Source organism: Balaenoptera borealis (genome assembly GCF_965194805.1).
Source record: "Balaenoptera borealis genome assembly, chromosome: 10".
Classification (NCBI taxonomy): Eukaryota; Metazoa; Chordata; class Mammalia; order Artiodactyla; family Balaenopteridae; genus Balaenoptera; species Balaenoptera borealis.
The window spans coordinates 4,987,741-5,010,425 of NC_138874.1; the positions used below are offsets into that span (position 1 = coordinate 4,987,741).

General features: G+C 40.5%; 1 protein-coding gene across 4 annotated transcripts in view; it reads right to left on the bottom strand.

Moving 5' to 3' along the window:
- BICC1 (BicC family RNA binding protein 1) overlaps window positions 1-22,685 on the bottom strand; it is a 301,669-nt gene that overhangs the window by 112,706 nt on the left and 166,278 nt on the right. For all 4 annotated transcript variants that reach the window (XM_082407420.1, XM_082407419.1, XM_082407422.1 and 1 more), the window contains one exon: window positions 10,620-10,689. In XM_082407420.1, coding sequence (XP_082263546.1) covers window positions 10,620-10,689 — 70 coding nt within the window. The remainder of the gene's footprint in view (window positions 1-10,619; window positions 10,690-22,685) is intronic.

The window sequence follows — 22,685 nt, forward strand, 5'->3', positions numbered from 1 at the left end:
TGAAAAAAATTTTAAAGATGGACATCCAGCGAGCTTCTAAAATGTGGGTATAAGGAGTTAGGATTGCATTTCTTCCTAAAGAGATAGTTAAGAAACATATTCTCAACCTGGGTTTCCCCAAATGAACGTGCTGGTGAATCTTCATTCCTTTGGTGACCAAACTCATCATGAGCACCTGTGCTCAGGCTTAGGGAGTGGAGGGAATTACCTTGAACTGTGAAATCAAGGTTTATGGCCTAACTCCATCATTTCAAATCCTACGTATGACACTGAACAAGTTATACCACCTCTCCATCAGTTACTCACGTGTATCATAGGGATAATAAGGTCATTCATATAGGGTTATCGTGAGGATTACGAGAGATAACACACCTAGAACAAGGCCTATTACAAGGTAGACAAATATTTTTGCTCTTCCTCCTCATAGGGTTTAACAAGGAAAAAAGAACTGTAGTTAGAAGGGATCCTGGGATAGCAATTTCTTCACTAAAGGCAATGGACTTAAAACATCTGCACCCCAATGTTCATTGCAGCACTATTTACAATAGCCAGGACATGGAAGCAACCTAAATGTCCATCGAAGAAGGAATGGATAAAGAAGATGTGGTACATATATACAATGGAATATTAGCCATTAAAAAGGATGAAATAATGCTATTTGCAGCGACATGGGTGGACCTAGAGATTATCACAGAGTGAAGTCAGTCAGACACAGAAAGACAAATATCATATGATAACACTTACATGTGGAATCAAAAACAAAGGGTACGGGCTTCCCTGGTGGTGCAGGGGTTGAGAATCTGCCTGCCAATGCAGGGGACACAGGTTCGAGCCCTGGTCTGGGAAGATCCCACATGCCGCGGAGCAACTGGGCCCGTGAGCCACAATTACTGAGCCTGCGCGTCTGGAGCCTGTGCTCCGCAACAAGAGAGGCCGCGATAGTGAGAGGCCCGCGCACCGCAATGAAGAGTGGCCCCCGCTTGCCGCAACTAGAGAAAGCCCTCGCACAGCAACGAAGACCCAACACAGCCATAAATTAATTAATTAATTAATTAATTAAAAAAGAATATATTGGAATAATTTAAAAAAAGGGTACAAATGAACCTATTTACAAAACAGAAATAGAGTCACAGATGTAGAAAACAAACTTAAATTAGGAGATTGGGGCTGACATACACACTACTATATATAAAATAGGTAACTAATAAGGACCTACTGTAGAGCACAGGGAACTCTACTCAATACTCTGTAATGACCTATATGGGAATAGAATCTAAAAAAGAGTGGATATATGTACATGTATAACTGATTCACTTTGCTGTACAGCAGGAACTAACACAACATTGTAAATCAACTCTACTCCAATAAAAATTAATTTAAAAATAATAATAAAAATAAAACATCTGTTCAGGAAAAGAAGACAACTGAGGGAAAAGGAGCGCTCCCCAGGAGACAGAGGTCACAAAGAAAGATCATGGCTTGGCTCCAGTCACCTTCTGGGGAATAAAAAGGTGTGATTTACCATTTAATCATCCTTCTCACTTTCTTTTTTTTATTTTACAAAACTTTTCACTGGTTCTTAGGAGATTTCACGGTGCTTTTAAACTTATACATTAAGGAGTTATTGCTCATACAACATTATCTTTGCATATAATACACTTTAAAATGCTGATTATAAAGTGCTGTGCCCAATATCTAGGACTATTTTTTTAATAAAGACTTTATTTTCTAGAAGAGTCTCAGGTTCACAGCAAAACTGATGGAAAGCACAGAGTTCCCATATGCCCCTCACCACACGCAGGCACTGCTTCCCCCACCGTCAACATCACATCAACATCAAAACCCATTTTGTGGGTTTTGATAAATGTATAATGTTTCGATGAATGTATAATGACATGTATTTACCATTTTAGATCATACAGTTTAGCTGCCCTAAAAATCCTCTGTGTTCTGCTTATTCATCCTTCCCTCCTCGCAAGCCCCTAGCAAATACTAACCACTCATCTCTTTACTGTCTCCACAATTTTGCCTTTTCTAAAATGTCACATAGTTGGACTCATACAGTATGTCTTATTCGCTTCTTTCAGTTAGTAATACTCATTTTAATACTCATTTAATACTCATTTTAAAATTCCTCAAAGTCTTTTCAAGGCTTGAGAGCTCATCTCTTTTTAGTACTGAATAACATTCCATTGTCTGGCAGTACCACAGTTAATAATATTCCATTGTCTGGCAGTACCACAGTTAATAATAATATTCCATGGGAAGAGATATGGGAACATATGTATATGTATAACTGATTCACTTTGTTATAAAGCAGAAACTAACACACCATTGTAAAGTAATTATACTTCAATAAAGATGTTTAAAAAATAATACTAATAATAATAATAATAATATTCCATTGTCTGGCAGTATCCACTCACCTACGGAAGGACGTCTCGGTTGCTTCCAAGTTTGATTATCAATAAAGCTGCTATAAACATCTGTGTGTAGGTTTCTGCATGGATATAAGTTTTCAACTCATTTGGGGAAATACCAGGGAGTACAACTGCTGTACTGTATAGTAAGATTATGTTTAGTTTTATAAGAAGCTGCCAGACCATCTTCCAAAGTGGCTGTACCACTTTGTATTTCTACCAGCATTATAATGAGAGTTCCTGTTGCTCCACATCCTCAGCAGCATTTGGTGTTGTCAGTGTTTTGGACTGCAGCCATCCTAACAGATGTGTAGTGGTTTAATTTGCAATTCCCTAATGACATATAATATTAAGCATCTTTTTTTTTTTTGATATTGAGCATCTTTTCATATGCTTATTTGCTATCTGTATATCTTCTTTGGTGAGGTGTATGTTCTGGTCTTTTGCCTGATTTTTAATTGGGTTGTTCATTTCCTAATTTGAGTTCTTCGTACATTTTGGGTAATAGCCGATATATCTTGTGCAAATATTTTCTCCCAGTCTCTGGTTTGTCTTATTCTTTAAATGCTTTCACTTTTCCACTTAACTTTCTAACCTCATCATTCTACTCCAAATTTGTTTCCTTACTAAGTTAATGAAAAATATCTTTCTAAAAAACCATCAGGTGTATTTGCTTATTTCAGGTTTGAGAGGACAGCTGAAAAGCTAAAACCATCTTCCTCTCTGGCCCTGGTACAGGAAAGAGAGAAAAGACTGGAAAGAGCAGCTAGCCTGCGGCAGTTATAAGATGAGCAAGTAAGCTAATCCTTGGAGCCTTCAGAAGGGAAGATAAGGGAACCACCTAGAGATCAAGAAATGAACCCAAGGGACTTCCCTGGTGAAAGAGTGGTTAAAAAACCACCTGCCAATGCAGGGGACATGGGTTCGAGCCCTAGTCCGGGAAGATCCCAAATGCCGCAGAGTGACTAAGCCCATGCGCCACAACTAATGAGCCTGCATTCTAGAGCCCGCGAGTCACAACTCCTGAGCCCGTGCGCCACAACTACTAAACCCTGCGTGCCTGGAGCCCATGCTCCACAACAAGAGAAGTCGCCGTAATGAGAAGCCCATGCACCACAACGAAGAGTAGCCCCCGCTCACCGCAACTAGAGAAAGCCCGCACGCAGCAACAAAGACCCAATGCAGCCAAAAATAAAATTAATTAATTAATTAATTAATTAAAAAGAAAGAAAGAAATGAACCCAAGCTCAGGTCCTGAGTCCTGATAATATGTCACAGAGCATGAATCATCTCACCTGTGAAATGATGTGTGTGTATGTTGTATGTCAAAAGCACACGGAATCAGAAAGGATCTCATATTTGGATGTTTTGTACTCTCTACAAATGAGGTTATTCATGTAGAAAGAGATATATACTGACAAATTGTATATTTAAAATACTTATTAATTTGTATAAGCATTTTATTGTTTAAGTATACTGGAAGCTTCAAGAACTAGAAATACCCCAGGGCTCTATCCTCCTCTGAGAGGTCCTAGTTACATCATGCTCTCTCTAACCAGAGAGACTATTAGTACACTGCATACAACGTTTTCAGCTCTTTGGCTGAATTCCTACTCGTGGTCCCTAATTAGCATTCACCAACTGATGGTGAGTCACATCAATAATATGCAAAAATGTAAAGTACAAAATCTTTCTACCCAGCAGAAATACAAAGGTTCCTGGACAGGTCGTAGAAATTACTATCAAAGATGGAAAGCAAAAAGGCAAGCAAAAACCCCCCAAGCAATTTATAACATATTCTGAGCTTATTTTCCTTTCAAATCCATCTTCGAAGTTGTTGAGCTTCATGACAAATCAGAAAGTCTCTTCCTAAGGAAATAGCACATGAAGGCAGGAAATATCAAGTTAAAATTCAGAAGCAGGCATTTTTCTACATGCACACAGCTAGGAGCGGTTTCACGGGGCGGGCGCGGGGGGGTTGTTGTTGTTTTTGGCTGCACCACGTGGCTTCTGGGATCTTAGTTCCCCAACCAGGGACCGAACCCAGGCCCCAGCAGTGGAAGCACTTGAGTCTTAACCACTGGACCACCAGGGAATTCCCTTCATATTTTTTTTTTAACTGTCAGGTCTAACTGCCCTGAAAACTGAAGTGTCATCTATACGAGTAAAGACATGCTAAACTTAGCCCATCTTCAAGCCTCTGGAATTCCCAAGGACTGAGGCATTATGAAACTGATTGTTATTACTGACTATAATCAGCTATTCTTGGAAACGGCTGACAAAGGGATGCTACATGAGAGAACACCCTGGAATTAAAAAAAAGGCATCAAGAAAGGTATTTTCTCCCCCAGGTTGTGGTGAGAAAAGGCATTAGAGTACAGTCATTTGGATGTGGGGTTCTGACAACAGATCTGAGTTCAAGTCTGTAGTCTGCTACTTACTGTCAAACACTGAGCAAGTTATTTGACCTTCATGTACCTTAAGTTTTTTCACCTGTAAAATGAGACTATCACCACCTAACTCACGGGTTGCTCCGATCAGTAAATAAGATTACATATGTAAAATATTTAGCAGAGTGCTTGGCCCCAGCAGGTCTCAACAAATGGCAGTAGTCAATACTGCTATTGATGTATCAATTACATAACAAAATCCTAATTAAAATAACCACAATCAAAACAGTTCCGGTCTGGAAGACAACCAAGAGGCTGCATCTTAAGTCTCATTTACACACCCACTAAGAATAGTACCAGAGTTTTACTCATTCAAGGGTCCCATGAGTGACAACCATCAGATCATTTTCCTTAAGTTTCTTTCCAAAATTATTAGTCAGTAATTTTCTCAATAGTGAATGCCACTCCTCTGTGAAGGCTGTGATTCTAAATCTTTTCCCTACACAATACACCTTAGTGATATACATACCCATCTCTACACATAGTTCCACTATACCCATGACTGAGTTGAGTTGAGGGACCAATCGCCAACTGTATACCGGTTACGGTGCTGGAAACATAGTGATGAACAAAATGCATGTACTCTTTACCCTCTGAGGAACTAACTGCCTAGAACAATGTTCTTTGACCTTTATCACCCATTTTACATCATGACCTAGTAATATATGTGTGTATTTGTTTGTATATATAAACAGTGACATATATGACTAAAGGTTTCATGAAACAATACTCTTACACTCTGATGTTTTCTAATCTAGAAGTGGTTTATTTACATGCTGGTTGTGACCCCTAAATTAATTTTTGATACACTAATAGGTCACAACCCACCACGGGAAATACTGTGGTCCATATGCTATGCCAGGCCTCCTTTCTGCCCTCTGCCCTTTGAGCAATAAATACCACGTTAAAATCCTTATCTAGTCCAATGTGAACACACAACAAAGGTTTAAGTACACTCAGCAAAACATTTTTCCTCTGGAAAAAATAAAGTGAAAAGTCTACAATTTTTCTCATGCTAAGATTTTGTATTAGATATTGCTTGTTCTGATGGAAGACAACCAAAAATAATAAAACTTCATGGAATTTTGATGATCCTCTTGTTTATTCTAGGCGGAAGAGAATGGCCAAACTTGGTGCCAAATGGCCTCCAAAACAGGATACATCAAGCACCCCAGTCAACACCTTTCATTCCCTCTGTCTTGGGGCATTGAAAGCGTTGTAAGAGAAACACTTGCAGACAACAGTTTCTATGGCTAAACTCTGCAGGGCAACTCTTCCCAGAACAAAAGACAATAAAGCTTCATTAACGCTGACCTTAGTTATTTGGAATTTGGCATAAAACTTTAAACAATTTTTAGCCACATTAACCTTTGCCAGTCTAAGAAGAAAGAGACTGATAGCAAATTAAGAGCAAGAAGAAGACTGTAAGAAAAATGTTTACCTTATTTGAGAGAATAAACTCATCTAACATCACAGAGCATGCAGCACAATAATAGCAGTGTGATAAATTCTCATTACCAATCACTTTTATCTATTTGTTAAGGCAGCTTTGGCAGGACTTGTATTTGGCGAAACAGTCAAACTTGTTCAAAATATTATTTGTACTTCAGTAAAGCTGCACTTACTTTAAAATAGGCTGTGATTCAGAAAAACATTCAAAGTTTTAATGAGTGCCTGAAGTTATTCTGTTAGTAAGCTCTTACAGTATTATACAACTTAATTTTTTTTTTTTTTTTGGCCACATCATGTGGCTTGTTGATCTCAGTTCCCCAACCAGGGACTGAACCTGGGCCGCAGCAATGAAAGCCTGGAATCCTAACCACTAGGCTACCAGGGAACTCCTAGCACCTTTTTTTTTTTTTTTTTTTTTTTCCAGTATTTACTTATTTATTTAGCTGCGCCGGGTCTTAGTTGCAGCATGCGGGACCTAGTTCCCTGATCAGGGATCGAACCCAGGCCCCCTGCATTGGAAGCACAGAGTTTTAACCACTGGACCACCAGGGAAGTCCCCACCTTAATTCTTAAATACTGCTCTCACAGGCACAAACCTCAGGTCTTTCTATGGAAAGCAGAATGTTCTAGTATTCTGACTCCAACAGTTGGAAAGTTTTATTTTCTTCCACTCAAAATAAATTTATGTTATACGGAAGAAATACTAAGTATTGCTTTATTTTTCTTCATCATGACCCTGACCCCCATTAAGACAATCCTAGACTTCCCTATTTAAATGTCATTATACTGACTCTTAACTTCTTAGTTCTTTTTGACTCTAATAAGGATTCGATCTCCCAATAATTTCAAATACTAGGGAATTTTTTTAAAAATTCTTTAGTCCCTGAGTTTATATCATAAAATGTGCACTTCCCCAAAATGCCCTGCTTATTACTAAATGACAATGTTCCTAGTACATTTTTTCCAGTGTATTCTCTATGGTTAAAGGGGAACGGAAGAAAGGGAAAGGGAAGGAGAAGGGGGAGAAGGAAGGGGGAGAAGGGTGGCTGGGAGGAAGAGGGGTAGAGGGAGGGGACAAACACCAGACGGTCTTTTACCCAAAATTACATTTCACACAGGCGATGAACAATGAGGTTATCATCGTTCTAAACTCATTCACGTTAACTGACTGCAAAGATGACAGAAACTTAAGATTAATGAATCCATGCAGGTGCAGTTCTTTCGAAACCAAGATGGACGTTATCCAAGAGAAGTGACAGCTGAAGGATTCTGCCTGTTTTGGGGTTTTTTTTCCCCCCAAAGATGAAATGTTTATTTTAACCGGGCACCAGAATATAAGCTGATCACAGAGGCAGATAGGGGAAGAGAGCAGAGGAGGACTCCAGGAGTAGTTTACCTTCAAACAGTTCTGCCTCTTTTTCAATAGCACTCATCCTCCATCCATTGCTTTCTGAATGCATGGTCTCCTTAGTGACTAAATCATGATATTTCCATGTCGGATGGTGAGATTTTTGTTTCCCAAACTCAACCTTAACAACCACCAGGGGAACTTGCTGAATATATGGATTCCCAGTCCCACCCCAGACTTACTGAGCCAGAATCTCTAGAGAAGAATCTTAAGTTTCTAAATGATGTCAAATTCAGGCTGTTGGCTTTTTGCCTTTCTGCCGGGCAGGATCCTACCAGCACATCAACCAAAGGAGCCATACAGCTGCTCTGATAAAGGATTGATGACTTTAAAATTACAGTTTGGACAGGACTACTAGAAGTTTATTTGAAAAACACAGGACTAATTCCAGTAAGGTAAAGAAGGGGACAGACTATGGTAACAGTAGCCATGAAAAATGTTTGTCTAGGCTCAAATATTCAACCAATAAGCATCATAAATCTAGAAGGTGAAATACAACACAAACAGATGGCTGCATTGCCTCTCTGGCACACTAGGGATCATCTGTATATTCTAAACCTTCACATCACCATGGGATTTAGAATTGAATAATCATCCAAAACATGGCATGAGTCCTTAGATACTTTTATATTCTTTGGTCTCTTGAATAATAATAGTTTGGAATGAAGAAGGCTTAAAATAAAGACCACTAACTCTTTCCTCTACAACATTCAGAGATAAGAAAGGATCAGATGAAAGAGCAAATAATTACCTTCTAAAATTCCCCCTGCCATTTTCATTTTACTTTTACTAAATACGAATTGTAGTCAAACAAACTTCATCTCTGAATTAGACCATTTAGAAAATAATATAGGAATACACATATCTGGGATGTTAGTCAATATCTGATTCAGCAGCTGTGTCTTCAAGTAATAAGGGCAACTCAAGTCAATTCTCAACAGTAATTTCCTCTGAGGAAACCTTTTCATTTTTTTCTTTCTTCCTTGAGCTCCACCTTTCTCTTCTGGCACATTCTGCTCATCATACAGTACTGTGTACATTTATAGCACTTCATAAATAATAAAAAATAAAATGATGTCTGTAGACCTAGGCCTGGAGGGATCAATTCTTAGGCACAATTCCAAAGGTTAACTTTTAACCATGTGGAAATTATGCTAAATGCCCTCAAATGTAGTGCTGAGATATTCTTATTTTCAAAGCAAAGTATATAATCATAATGTGGAATATAGTTGGCCATTCTGAATGGGTTTAATATGTCAATGACTGGAAACTAAAACATTATCTTAATCTATCCATCTCCGTATTATCTAACATCTCTGAAGTTGTAACCACATTTTAAACTAAAAACAAATGAATCAATTCTCAGTTTCTCATGATAGTGGGGGGAAAACCGTAGCATGGATAATGCAAGAGAATAAGCCATCCAAAATTATCTGGGATTGTTTTAATATTCATGTTTCCTAGGGGGTTTTCTTTAGGGACTGATCAAATTACATTTTTATTAAGCTAGTAATTAAGCTCTTGTCATTCTTTAAGTAAAAATACCTGACAACAGGGAAAGGCTCCAGTTCATGTTCAAGTTCCAATTTACTCAAGTGGCCGGCCAGGGATTTTTGTACGGCAGCAAACAACCAAATAGGTAGATAGCCCACTAACAGCAGTTTCTCCTTCTGCATAATGAGTATAAAACATCTCAACACACTGAAGATTAACTGAGAATATAACCTATATCACTTAGCAAATGCAAGGTTTCTACAAAGATGGGGAATTCCACTTGGAAGTTCACCGTTTAGCACATAAGCTTCCCTTTCCCTAGCCACTATGGTCACAAATAAGAAAGTAACAAGGTCAGAGTTTCAGTAGGAATTCCAGTCCCCTGTCGTCCAGTTAACCACACTCATAACAAGAACTGCAAAATAATTTACATTCCATGTGATGAGTAGCTCAAATAAAATGCGATTAAAAGAAGACAATCTGGATGAAAAGAAACAAGAAAATTGACCAATCTTGTGGTGTTTAGTATCATTTAGCAATAAAAGTCATAGGGAGAAGGGGCAGCAAACACAAAACTCAACAGCAACAACAAAAAAGCTAGACCACAAGAGATAATGCTCAGCTCACACAATCATTGTTTTTTTAATTGCTTGGTGATAGTTTTCCATTATCTCCTAGTGACTACATGCATTTTTAATGAAGTATACACAACAAAGTTTCTTGACACTGAGGTTATCCTTGAAAAAGAAAAGCTATCCATAAAAGTATATACTGGCAGATCATTAGAAAATACTATGTAATTTTGGAAAAAATAAGGGTCCTGTATTTCCCTTTCTGACCACCCACACATTAGTGAGTGGCCTCTAGGTTAAGGCAGAGGAAAGGCCAGACAAGGGAAATGCTCGGCCTAAAAGAGTAATCAAGTGTGTTCTTCACTGTGTAACAGACAAAGAGGAGAAGCAGCAATCAAAAAAGGAAATCTAAGTTCCTAGCATATTGGAGGGGAAAATAATCAGCTGTTAAATCTGGTACATAATCAAGAAGCCTAAAGTGTACACAGTGGGAGTTTATGTGTTGAAAACACATTATTACATGTGGAGAGAGTGACCATGATTCACAGCCACTGAATGAATAGTCACCCTTGAAATCGTAAGTTGCCACGATATCTTCTATAATAACATTTCTATTACAACAGAATACTTAAAAATATTATTCTGTTGTTGGATAAAAGGCTGTACATTATTTTTCATTATGATAATCCTCCCCAAATATTGTTATTTAGCAAATATTTGGGGACAAATATGATAAGGATAAAGGTTGATTTTTCTCCCCAGGAAACCTGCAGGAATTCCGCAGTCTCCATTACCAAAAATTTCTTCATCTCTCAGGATTTACCTTTCTTGGATTTGGCGCCAATCTTCAGTTTTGATGGCCAAGCAATCTGCGTATTTGTTTCCTCCATGATCTGTAGCAAAAATTAAGAGAAAATTATTGATTCAATTAAGAACTTATATTTACAGATTTTTTTCCCGAGAGAAAAATTATTTTCAAGTCCTTAGCCTCATGTTGATGCAACAAAATGATCTCCTTTTAAAACAATGCAAAAAAAAAAAAACCTTGGGGTAAGGAAAGAGATGCATTTTTATAAGCCTTTAATCTATTAGAAATATTCACATATATTTTATTACTCCCAGCGTTCATCTCTGTGATGCTCCAAAATTTTAACGTAGAGACGAGACCAAAAAGTACATGAACAAGTAATTAACCCAACTTGTTGCCAAACCATCCGAGATGCTTGTGCTGAATAAAGCAATCACCAACAGATTGCAACACACCAAACATGATCCTTGTAATACAAAACGATGTGGGTTAGCCCTTACTAAATGAAGTGGGTTTTTTTTCTGGGGAAAAAAAAAATTAACTTGCTTTGGACACATTTGTGTTTCATTAAAACTGATGAAAAGCCTCTAAACGGGAAATCACGTCGTAAGGCTGCATGTCCCATCATCTTTTGCCTCGTCTAAAATGGCATATTTGCCACAGTTCTTTTGCAGTTACACACACCTAACGCTAGCCAGAAGGACTTGAGACCCAAACGTGCTGAAGCCCAAGAACAAGTGATTCAGGCGTCTGCAGAGCAAAGGAAGTCGACAGTAAATGTGAGAAAAATGAGCAACCGAGAAAGGCTCACCCTTCATTCTTCTCCACTGTTATTACTTAAATTAGCCTAGTTTAATGTCTACTTTCATACCATGAACATAAAATTCACCCAACAATTGAATAAAAGCAAAGAACTGAACAAATCAGTAGGCAAATGACAGCAACTACCACTTATGGATTTAGAGGTAACTAAACAAATTAATGGTGAAGGCAATGAAACGCATGAACAGCGCAATTAATAAAAAGTACCTCCGTATTGGTTACGTTCTGGGCACAAGGCTAAATGGTTAACATGTTAACATGCATCATACTTCACTTAATCCCCTTTATCACAGCAGCAAAGGGCTTGCAGCAGATGTTTCGGCCTGGCAGCCCACAGATGCATTCTTATGCAATCCACCATAAGTTTTTTTTTAATGTAAGCCAACATTTTTAAATCTGGGAACTTCACAGAGACATTTCTGTTTCTCTGGAAAACGTGGCAGATTTAGCACCTGGAGCCCACATTCCCACATGGCAACACTTGGCTGGCACTGAGTACCAGATGCCCCCTTTAGTCAGGGTCAAGAGACCCTGGGCTGCCCTCCAACCCCCACTGGGTCTCCCACAATGAGATCAGGAGCCACTTACCATTCTCATCACCGTGTCTGTATTACTCACTTGTCATTTATCATGGTGCCGGCACTGCTGTTTTTCTTAAGAGAAATAGCTCCCTACACCCATATCTCTATTAAAAATTGAAAAACAAAAGTGAGGTCTTTACAAAGTCAAGGGACTGGCCTGACCCTGAAGGTTGTTTGCCCCAACTCTCCGGATCTGGCCCTTGCCCCTTCTCCTCCCATCTATGCTGTCCTTGTTCATGTGTTTCATTGTCTTCTCCATGAAATTGCTTTAGTTAACTGTAAATCCGTATCTTTAGTTTTTAATGGAGTATAGTTGATTAACAACGTTGTTAATTTCTACTGCACAGCAAAGTGAATCAGTTATACATGTACATATATCCATTCTTTTTTAGATTCTTTTCCCATGTAGGTCATTACAGAATACTGAATAGAGCTCCCCGTGCTATACAGCAGGTCCTTATGAGTTATCTATAGAGAAAGACAAATACCATAAGAAGTCGCTTCTATGTGGAATCTTAAAAAAAGGTACAAATGAACTTATTTACGAAACAGAAATAGAGTCGCAGATGTAGAAAACAAACTTACGGGTACCAGGGGGAAAGGGGAGAGGACGGATAAATTGGGAGATTGGGGTTGACACATAAATCTGTATTTTAAAATAAAATAAATTATTATCACCCCCCCCCTCAACTTCCTCGACTGCGGCCATACGGTCTCCCCAGGAAGGCGCCCAGCAGACCCCCCTTCAGGGCCCCAGCTGCCCCCTTCCCCAGCTGCCCCACCCACTCAAGCACCCGCCCAACCAGGTCACTGTGTTCGTTTCCCTCCTAACCCTTACCACAGTCTGAAATTCTCCTGTTTTCTGTGTTTACTTGTTTATAGTTTGTCTCTGCAAAATAAAAGCGCTCTGCCCTGCACACAGCAAGCGCAGATTTATTTGCGCAAATGAATCTACATAACACCCTTAGGAAGTGGATTCCTTTATTCCTCAAACAGCTGGGAAGCAGCAGAGTGGGGTTAAAAACCCCAGACTGCTGACAAAAACCATCCTTTTAACCACCATACTGTACTGAATATAAGGCCTCTATCTTTAAAGAATGTGTATATACACATTTGAAAACATGCTTTAGGATTTGTGCAGACTGACTTATTTTAACAACCTACAAATATTTGTCAAAAGCCTCCCTAGGTGCCCTAAGTGCCAGGACCCATAGCAATGAATAAGAAACAATTCCTGGTGTTCACGAGCTTGCAGTCAAGTCAGGGACACAGACAGACAAAAAAGGCAACTACCTGACAATGGGGTGGGTGCTGGCACAGTGCCAACTCACAGAGGTGGCTCTGGCTCCTATCACGAAAGGTCGGGGTAGGGGGAAGGTTAGTAAAGGGCTCCCCAAAATATAACCTGCAAAGCCACTCAAGTCCTGAAAGCCAAGTTAAAGCAAATTTATGAATGAGTTCATCAGCCACTAAACGAGGGCAGGAAGGCCCATTTAGGAGGGCTTTCTCATTGGTCACATTTTATCACCTGTTAGCTCCAGCTGCTGTACACATATCTTCAAAGTGACTAAAATTAGACTGCGCGTTTTCCTCTAAGGTGACTAAGGCACCTTAAGAGATAAAATGGGAAATTAAGATCTTACTATTTATAATGCTATTGGTGGGGAAGCAGAAAGAAAATAATCTATATACTTTTTGTGAATGAAATAATTTGGCCATTTAATCCAGTAAATTACATCAGGTTCCATAACTATAAGACTTAATAAAGAAGCTTCCTTGTCAAATACGGTTGGAAGACATAACTTTCTGAAATCTTAATCAGCTGGAGAGCTTCCCAGAAATCATCCTGCATATGATCATCTCTTTTTATTAAACACCAATAGAGGGACTTCCCTGGTGGCACAGTGGTTAAGAATCCGCCTGCCAATGCAGGGGATGTGGGTTCGATCTGTGGACCGGGAAGATCCCACATGCCGCGAAGTAACAAAGCCCATGCGCCACAACTACTGAGCCTGTGCTCGAGAGCCCACGAGCCACAACGACTGAGCCCACGTGCCACAATTACTGAAGCCCGCGTGCCACAACTACTGAAGCCCACGTGCCTAGAGCCCGTGCTCCGCAATAAGAGAAGCCACCACGATGAGAAGTCTGTGCATGTCAAGGAAGAGTAGCCCCCGCTCATCGCAACTAGAGAAAGCCCGCGCACAGCAACGAGGACCCAACACAGCCATAAATAAATAAATAAATAAACACCAACAGATGCTCCAGAACAGAAGCATGTAACAGAAAATCATTTGCCACAGAAAATACCCTATTAGCAGGTAACAGCCATCAAGTTGAAATGCCTTCTTTACACACACTCCCTCTAGACCTCACACCAGTCCAGTGTCTCTATTGTGCAGTGAAGTGATGGGGCCCCCCAAAAATTACATTCAACCTACCCACATCCACACTGTCTTTGAGAGGAAGAGACAATATCCTAAGCTTTGTATCCTTAATTCTAAAACCAGAGTTCTATCTTCTGTACCACATGATCTCCAAAGTCCAATGAGCTGCAATAAATGTCAAATTTTTCAGAGAAAAAAAATTATTAGTTATTGGAATTTGGTACCTGGAGCTGACCTTTCCCATATGACTAGGAAAAAAAAAAAAAAGCAATTCCACTGACTGTGGCCAGCCAAGGCCAACCTCACAGGTCATTGACCAGGCCGCAGTCCCCACACGGAGCTCTGAATGGATGCCTTCTCCAGCATCCCTTTATACGTTCATCACTGTGTTGAATCTAGTCATGAAGGGCCGTTGACTCGAGAATCAAGGACCAGCTCTGCCGCTTTCTAGCCATGATGTTGGGCAAATTACTTTCAGCAGCCTCACTTTTCTCCTCTGTACAATTAATGACTCACAGAGTTGTTGTGCTTCGCTAAGAAAATACGTGGAAAACCCAAAGCACAGAGCGTGGCACGTATTGATTGCTCGGTAATACCGTTGCTATGTTCATTCCACATTGATGACCTCTGGCCAGGCACTGTCCTAGACACTAGGGATACAAGAGCAAACAAGACCGGGCTGCCCTCCAGGAGCTCGTGGTCTAGCGAGGAGAATACTAGTTAACCCACCATTAGGTACTGGGTGCCAAGCTGCAGAATGGGGAACGGCAACAAGAGTACTGAAGGCATCCTCACCCCGCAGTGTACTGTCAAGAAAAGTTATCTCAAGGAAATGCCTATTAACACTGTGACCTAAAGGGGAAAGAAAAGTTGGCTAGTTGGGGAAAGAGGGGAGAAAGTGACCAAGGCAGAAGAGGAGTGTGTGTGTAGAGAGTTCTAGAAGGAGGGAGAGCAGGTACCCTGGAGGGCTGAGGGGGATTCAGTGCAGCAGAGGCGCTTCGAAGCCCCCTCACGCGGCCGAGCCAGGGACCTTGTCGCGCGTTTTCTCCAGCCGCCCACGGCTCCGCACACGGGCATGCGCAGTAGAGACTTGAAGACACGACACAAAGTCCGCCAGGACCTGTGCTCGGCTGTCACCCGCTACAGGTAAACTCTGAGAACCAGCGGGGTAGCTACCCACAGGCAGTCAGACTCCCCATAGGAAGTTATCAATGAAGCTTTTTAAACCAGCCTCTCCGGTGACTCCAAGTCAGTTCCCACAGCTCCGACACTGCACACTGTTCATTGGCTTTCACCTCTGCCAATTACGGGAGTAGCACTAGCAGAAGAGCAGAGTCGCAGTAGGGCGCATGCTCAGGAGGAGGCGGCGGAAGCGCAGCTCTCCCCTGGGGGTGTGGGTGGCGACTGCTCCAGGAATCCCAGGACTGAAGCCGAATTACTGCAACAGGGGGCTGACAAGCATGTCCCCTGCTAGAAACAGGATACGGGTGGGCGTCGGGGAGTTCAGAGGCAGAAATCAGGGCACTCAGCAAGTCCGAGGCTCTGTCTCTACCATGTTATGCTTAAAAAGATGGCCTGAATGGTCATCAAGACAAGTATTGTAGATAGGGGAACTGGAAAAGGTGAGGTCAGGAAGCTTGTGGCTGAAATCAGAGAAGCCACAAAACCTCTGGGGAAAAAATGACTATCTTACATCTCAAAAAAAAGAAAAAAAAATCCTAAAGTGAGTTCCATCGAGTTTTTTTTTTACTCTTATTATGGCCCCTGTTTCCACCTTCACAAAACCAAAGCTTAAACAACTACTAATTTAGAATCATGTTCTATAAACATCAAATCACACCTTAAATATTTTAAATACTTGTTTTAACTCATAATTCTGGATGCTGTAACCTTAATAAAGCAGCTAATGAATGGAGGTCAGAGATAAAGCTAGGATTTCTCCTAGAGGCAAAAAAAGAGCTAGAAAGCTTACAGGTGAATTCTACAAGTTTTTAAAAAGATGTCCCAGGGCTACCAGACGACCCTGACCTAAGGGCTTACTTTCCTTTTCACAGAGGCCATGTCCTTGAGTTGAACAATAGCTTGGGTGTGGACACAAGTCATGTCAAAGTCGCTGAGAAGACTGGGCTGTGGATGTAACAAGTTCCTAGTGCATCTAAAGGGTCAGCACGTTGGGAAAGGAGATGAGCAGGAACGACTATCACAGGAGCTGCGGGCAATCTCTCACTGTCTTCACAAAATCCAGACAGGTTTAAGAGAGAAGTGAGAATTAAAGTGACATTTTTTTTAAAAGCATGGAAACAGGAACACTGGAGCAGTTCATTCTGTGGATCTTATAATGTATGAAAACACTGACACCTTTTCAAGAGGATAATATACACTTCCCACAATCCAATTAATTCCTGCAAAACTTCACAATGAAATCAATTCCCAGAAACCCATGATATGCCCTAATTTTTAAGCAAATCAGGATGATGTACAAAAACTTCAGTTTGCATTCAAGGAATAATTCAATTAAGTGGCTAACACTGACCAACCCCTCTCCAAAAAATAAGTTGTTGGATGTCCTCCAGTTGTGTGACATTTGAATTGAAATTTGGGAAACATGCTTAAAATGAACTAGTGCTTCCTCATGAAACAAAAATCTATAAATACCCTGATGTCAGTTAAGCTAGGAATGCCTAGGTATACAAAGCCACAAAACCTCTGAGAAGAAAATGACTATCCTCGGTCTCAGGAAAAAAAGAAACCTAAAGTGAGTTCCAGCTAGTGTTTTTTTTCCTAAATTGTATTATTGTTCTGGCTTCCACCTTCACAAAATCAAAGCTTGAGGAACAAATATCTGATGTTGAGTCATTTTCAATAAACATTAAATGATACCTTCAGTATTTTAAAGACTTGTTCTAACTCACAATTCTGGATGCCGTATGTTTATAGCATCTCAAATAGCTCAGTGTCAACTTCTGGACAGCTTCACTCTCAGAAGAATCTCTTCTCAATCCTACCAATTTCTGCTAGGTTTCTTTAGCTGCTCTCATAACAGGCAGCAATTCTACATGTTATAAGGAGAGAGGAGATTTTGGAGGAGTCCATCTAAAAATATAATTATTTGAAAAATAACTTTTAAATTTCTGTTGTTAGACTTACTGTACTCATTACTTACAGGGGACTAATTATTAAAATATAACCTAATTCTTTTTTTTTTAAATGTTACATTATGTCTTGATACCTTAGTTATCTTTTGCTGTGTAACAAATTATTCCAAATTTTAGCAGTTTATAATTTTTTTTATTTATTTATTTATGTTTGGGTGTGTTGGGTCTTCGTTTCTGTGCGAGGGCTTTCTCTAGTTGCGGCAAGCGGGGGCCACTCTTCATCGCGGTGCGCGGGCCTCTCACTATCGCGGCCTCTCCCGTTGCGGAGCACAGGCTCCAGACGCGCAGGCTCAGTAGTTGTGGCTCACGGGCCCATTTGCTCCGCAGCACGTGGGATCTTCCCAGACCAGGGCTCGAACTCGTGTCCCCTGCATTGGCAGGCAGATTCTCAACCACTGCGCCACCAGGGAAGCCCCCGTAACCTAATTCTTATGCTAATCTCAGATATAATGAATTGCAAATACTTATACTAACAAGAGTATTTGACCTAAGAATACCAATTTTGAAATATATGAAGCAATTAAAATTAAGATTGTGGATATTAGGAAGAATACCTATTTTTATAGTTTATCTTTAAAGGGTACTTCATCATGAAAAATCTGATGAAGATAGAAGCTGATAATAGCTTTGGAAACTAAAGAGCCATCTTAACATTCTAATTCATATTTGCTTTTCATAAACAGGGAGTAGTTTCCCTGATCAAAGAATAATAGCACTGCTTCTTATATTAAAAAGGTACCTAATAAACATGGAATCATATATTCTTATTTTGGTTTTAGTTTCTGTGGAGTAAGGGAGGGAAAGAAGGAAAGGAGGGTAATGTTTATATAAGCTGGAATACAGAAGCTTTTTTTCGATTGGAAGAAACTTCTATCAGCTATTGAAAAAAATTATCACAGATTTACATGGAATCATTTAAATAATTTCACTTTCCTTAAATAACCTGCCAAAATTAGAATAAACAAGCATAACTTAAATTCCACATGTAGTTTCACCCATGATAAAAATAATTTCCATTTATATTCCTCAATGCTCAAGTCATAGTAGATTTTTTTCCATCTCCAACAAATTCCAGATTAGCACACCATGTGTAAAGAGAACATATCTATGAATGTTCACTATACTACAACATTCTGCAAGTCTGCAGCAATTATAGGATAATATCTTACAGATGAAGGAAACCTGTGCCAAACCAACAACATTCTACTAATGTGCTTATTTCACCAAATTCTTCAATCCAGACGTAAAGTTAAAAATCCACAGGTAATCAGCATCTCAGATCAACCTGAAACAAGTCTATTTATGCTGACTTTACTTGAAATATTTATTCTTGGACCAGGAAAAGAATGCTCGACATTTATACTCTAAACTACTGAAAATTCATCATTCAAAATGGCTACCAGCTGGGCGCCATCTGCAGCCCGCTTCTCCAAGAGACCAACTCTTGTGTGCTCTATTTTCCTCGTACCACTAGAGAAATAAGGTCTATCTTCAGGGAGGAAGCTGTTTCAGGGTACTTCACATACTGACGGATTAGGAGTCAATTTGCTGAACTTCACCATGAGGGGAGCAAAGCGAGAAAAGAGCAATTAGAAGACACTGAAAAGTGGAGATGGGAAAGTAGTGAACTTCTCACACGAGGGGGTGTCTAAAAGCTGAGGTTACTGATTTTGCTGAGACATTAGAGGCCTCTGATATATTGCATTTTAAATCCAAGAAATGCATCTCAGTGATTTCGGTTATTCATCACTGTCAGAACAACTGCTCACATTTGCCTGATGTTCACATGCACTTCCCATCATGTACTCACAATCATCTTGTAAACCTTTTTTTATAGATAAGGAAATCAGGATTCAAAGAGGTTATTAAGCAGCAGACAGGCATGTGGCAAAGCCCCAGCTAGACGATTAGTCACGTGACTCCCCAGGCAAGGGCAATTTCTGCCTCACTTGGCTTACGAAGGAAGGGAAGGCACCATGTCCTCATGGGGAGATGGCTCCAGAGGTCTGCCATGAACACTGAACTGCTCACCAGCAGCAGAGTGGCTGGCCCTCAACGTTCCAATTAACTAATGGCAGAGTGACCCTATCCCCACCCCAAGCACATATGGAGAACGTGGGAAGCATTTTGGTTGTCACACTGACACAAAAGAGGGCCACACTGGCACTCAGTGGCCGGCACTACAGATGCTGAACTTCCCACAAAGGGCAGGAAAATCCACTCAAGATATCCACAGAGACAGTCCTGGCTTTGCAAAGTTTTGATACGCATGGATTTTAGTTACCACAGCTCAGTTCAACACCACCAATTCCCCAATATTACATTCCAGTTACCAAATTCTATTAATTGTGACTGTGAGTAGTTGCATCAAATAGAAATTCCACTGCCAGCTCTTCAGTGCACACATCACTTCATATATAACAGATGCTCATGTTGATCAGTGATCAGTCATGTTGCTTCTTTCAAAGTCTGTCTGTGGTTACTCATGGGACGTCTGTAATCAGTTCATGCATAGACACCAAAGCAAGGAACTGTGCTGACTTCCTGTCTTCCAGTGATAAGACCAAGTGACATGAAAATGGATAACCCAAAGTGAAAATTGGCCAACGAAGATGAAAGTGCAGCAAAGAAATAAAAAACTATACTGCTGGAATTGGAATTTGAATCCAATGTCAATGGGTGTAGAATCAATAGCTGAGGGCTTCCCTGGTGGCGCGGTGGTTAAGAATCCACCTGCCAATGCAGGGGACACGGGTTCGAGCCCTGGTCTGGGAAGATCCCACATGCTATGGAGCAACTAAGCCCGTGCGCCACAACTACTGAGCCTGCGCTCTAGAACCCACGCACCACAACTGAGCCCACACGCCACAACCACTGAAGCCCACGCACCTGGAGCCCGTGCTCTGCAACAAGAGAAGCCACCGCAATGAGACGCCTGCACACGGCAATGAAGAGTAGCCCCTGCTCGCCAAAACTAGAGAAAGCTCGCGCAGCAACTAAGACCCAATGCAGCCAAAAATAAATAAGTAAAATTAAATTAAAAAGAATCAATAGGTGACAGCGGGAATAATGAGACTACCGCTGTGTGTGAGACTCTGAATACACAGCCAGAGGAACTTAGTGAAGACAAAGGTATTGAAATTAAAAAATAAAAGCTGTAGTCACAAAAAGGATGAAGATGTCCCAGGGGAGGTGATGCCAGCAAAATAACTCACATTAAAAAAACTCTGGGAGACATTTCACAACTTTCAAAGTACAAAAGATGAAATGTTGGAATTTGATCCAGACTTACGATTCTGACAATTCAAGGCATAGAAAAGATGCTCTCTCCATACTGTAAGTCAGGGGTCCCCAACCCCCGGGCCACGGACCAGTACTGGTCCATGGCCTGTTAGGAACGGGGCCACACAGTAGGAGGTGAGCGGTGGGCGAGCGGGCGAAGCTTCATCTGTATTTACAGCCACTCCCCATCGCTCGCATTACCACCTGAGCTCCACCTCCTGTCAGATCAGCAGTGGCATTAGATTCTCATAGGAGCGCGAACCCTACTGTGAAGTGCGCATGCGAGGGATCTAGGTTGCGCGCTCCTTATGAGAATCTAATGCCTGATGATCTGAGGTGGAGCTGAGGCGGTGACACTAGCACTGGGGAGTGGCTGCAAACACAGATTATCATTAGCAGAGAGGTTTGACTGCACAGAGACCATAATAAATCAATTGCTTGCAGACTCATATCAAAACCCTCACAGTGAGTGGCAACTGAAAACAAGCTCAGGGCTCCCACTGATTCTGCATTATGGTGAGTTGTATAATTATTTCATCATATGTTACAATGTAATAATAAGAGAAATAAAGTGCACAATAAATGTAATGCACTTGAATCATCCCAAAACCAACCCCCCCCCACCCCCAGTCCGTGGCAAAATTGTCTTCCGTGAAACCGGTCCCTGGTGCCAAAAAGGTTGGGGACTGCTGCTTTAAGTTATACAACAAAAAGAAAGCTAGCGCTGTTGCAACTTGACAAGCTTTTTACACAGAAATGAAACACGTTAATTCTCGATATTTCTAATGTTTAAATATAATGTTCTGAATAAATATTAATTTTACTGTTTTTTCATTTTCCTATACATTTATGACTGTTAGGAAGAGATTTTTTTAATGTTTTGACAAAAATTTTTAAAGGTTGCATATCATTCCATTTTCCCATTGATTACTAAAAGGGCTTTGCACAGTTTCAGCTTGCAAGGTCGTTTTTAGGGTCCCACATCACTATGCAAGGTGAAGACTACCTTTTTCACCCCATTGAAAATCACTGATAAGGAGTTTCAAACTGTTCACACTATAGGCAGGTTTAGCTCATTTACTTCAGAAAGTTCAGAGAACACTTACTTATCAATCAAAACCTAGCTCAAATGTGCCCTCCACTGTGAAAACTCCTCCAGCTTTCCCAGGCAAATGTCAGCTCTCTCTCTCCCTCCTCATCCTCACTTTGGTGTGGCAACATTATCGTGCTGCTTTCTTTGCTTAGGTCGCCAATCCCACCAATGAATTGGGCTCCTGGTGACCAACAACTGTATCTTGTTCATTTTTAAACATTAGAATCTAGCACTTAGGATCTCAATAAGCATTGGTAAAGGAATTAGCAGAGATAAGGAAGAGATCATGAAGGGAAAAGGAGACTTTCTTTTTTCCGGACATAGAAAGTATCCTTCCTCCTCATCTTTCATTAATATTTTCTGCACTTATTTTCTCTATTAAGACAGATATTGGACTTCCTGAATCTGCCTTCTTTCTCTTATCATTTTCCTCAGCTTTTTAAAATCACTTTTCTCAGGAAAACCTCCTGCACTGTTTGTGGGAATGTAAATTGGTACAGCCACTATGGAGAACAGTAGGGAGGTTCCTTAGAAAACTAAAAATAGAGTTACCATATGATCCAGCAATTCCACTCCTGGGCATATATCTGGAAAAGATGAAAACTCTAATTCAAAAACATACACGCACCCCAGTGTTCACAGCAGCACTATTCACAATAGCCAAGACATGGAAGTAACCTAAGTGTCCACTGACAGAGGAATGGATAAAGAAGATGTGGTACATATATATAGTGGAATACTACTCAGCCATTAAAAAGAAT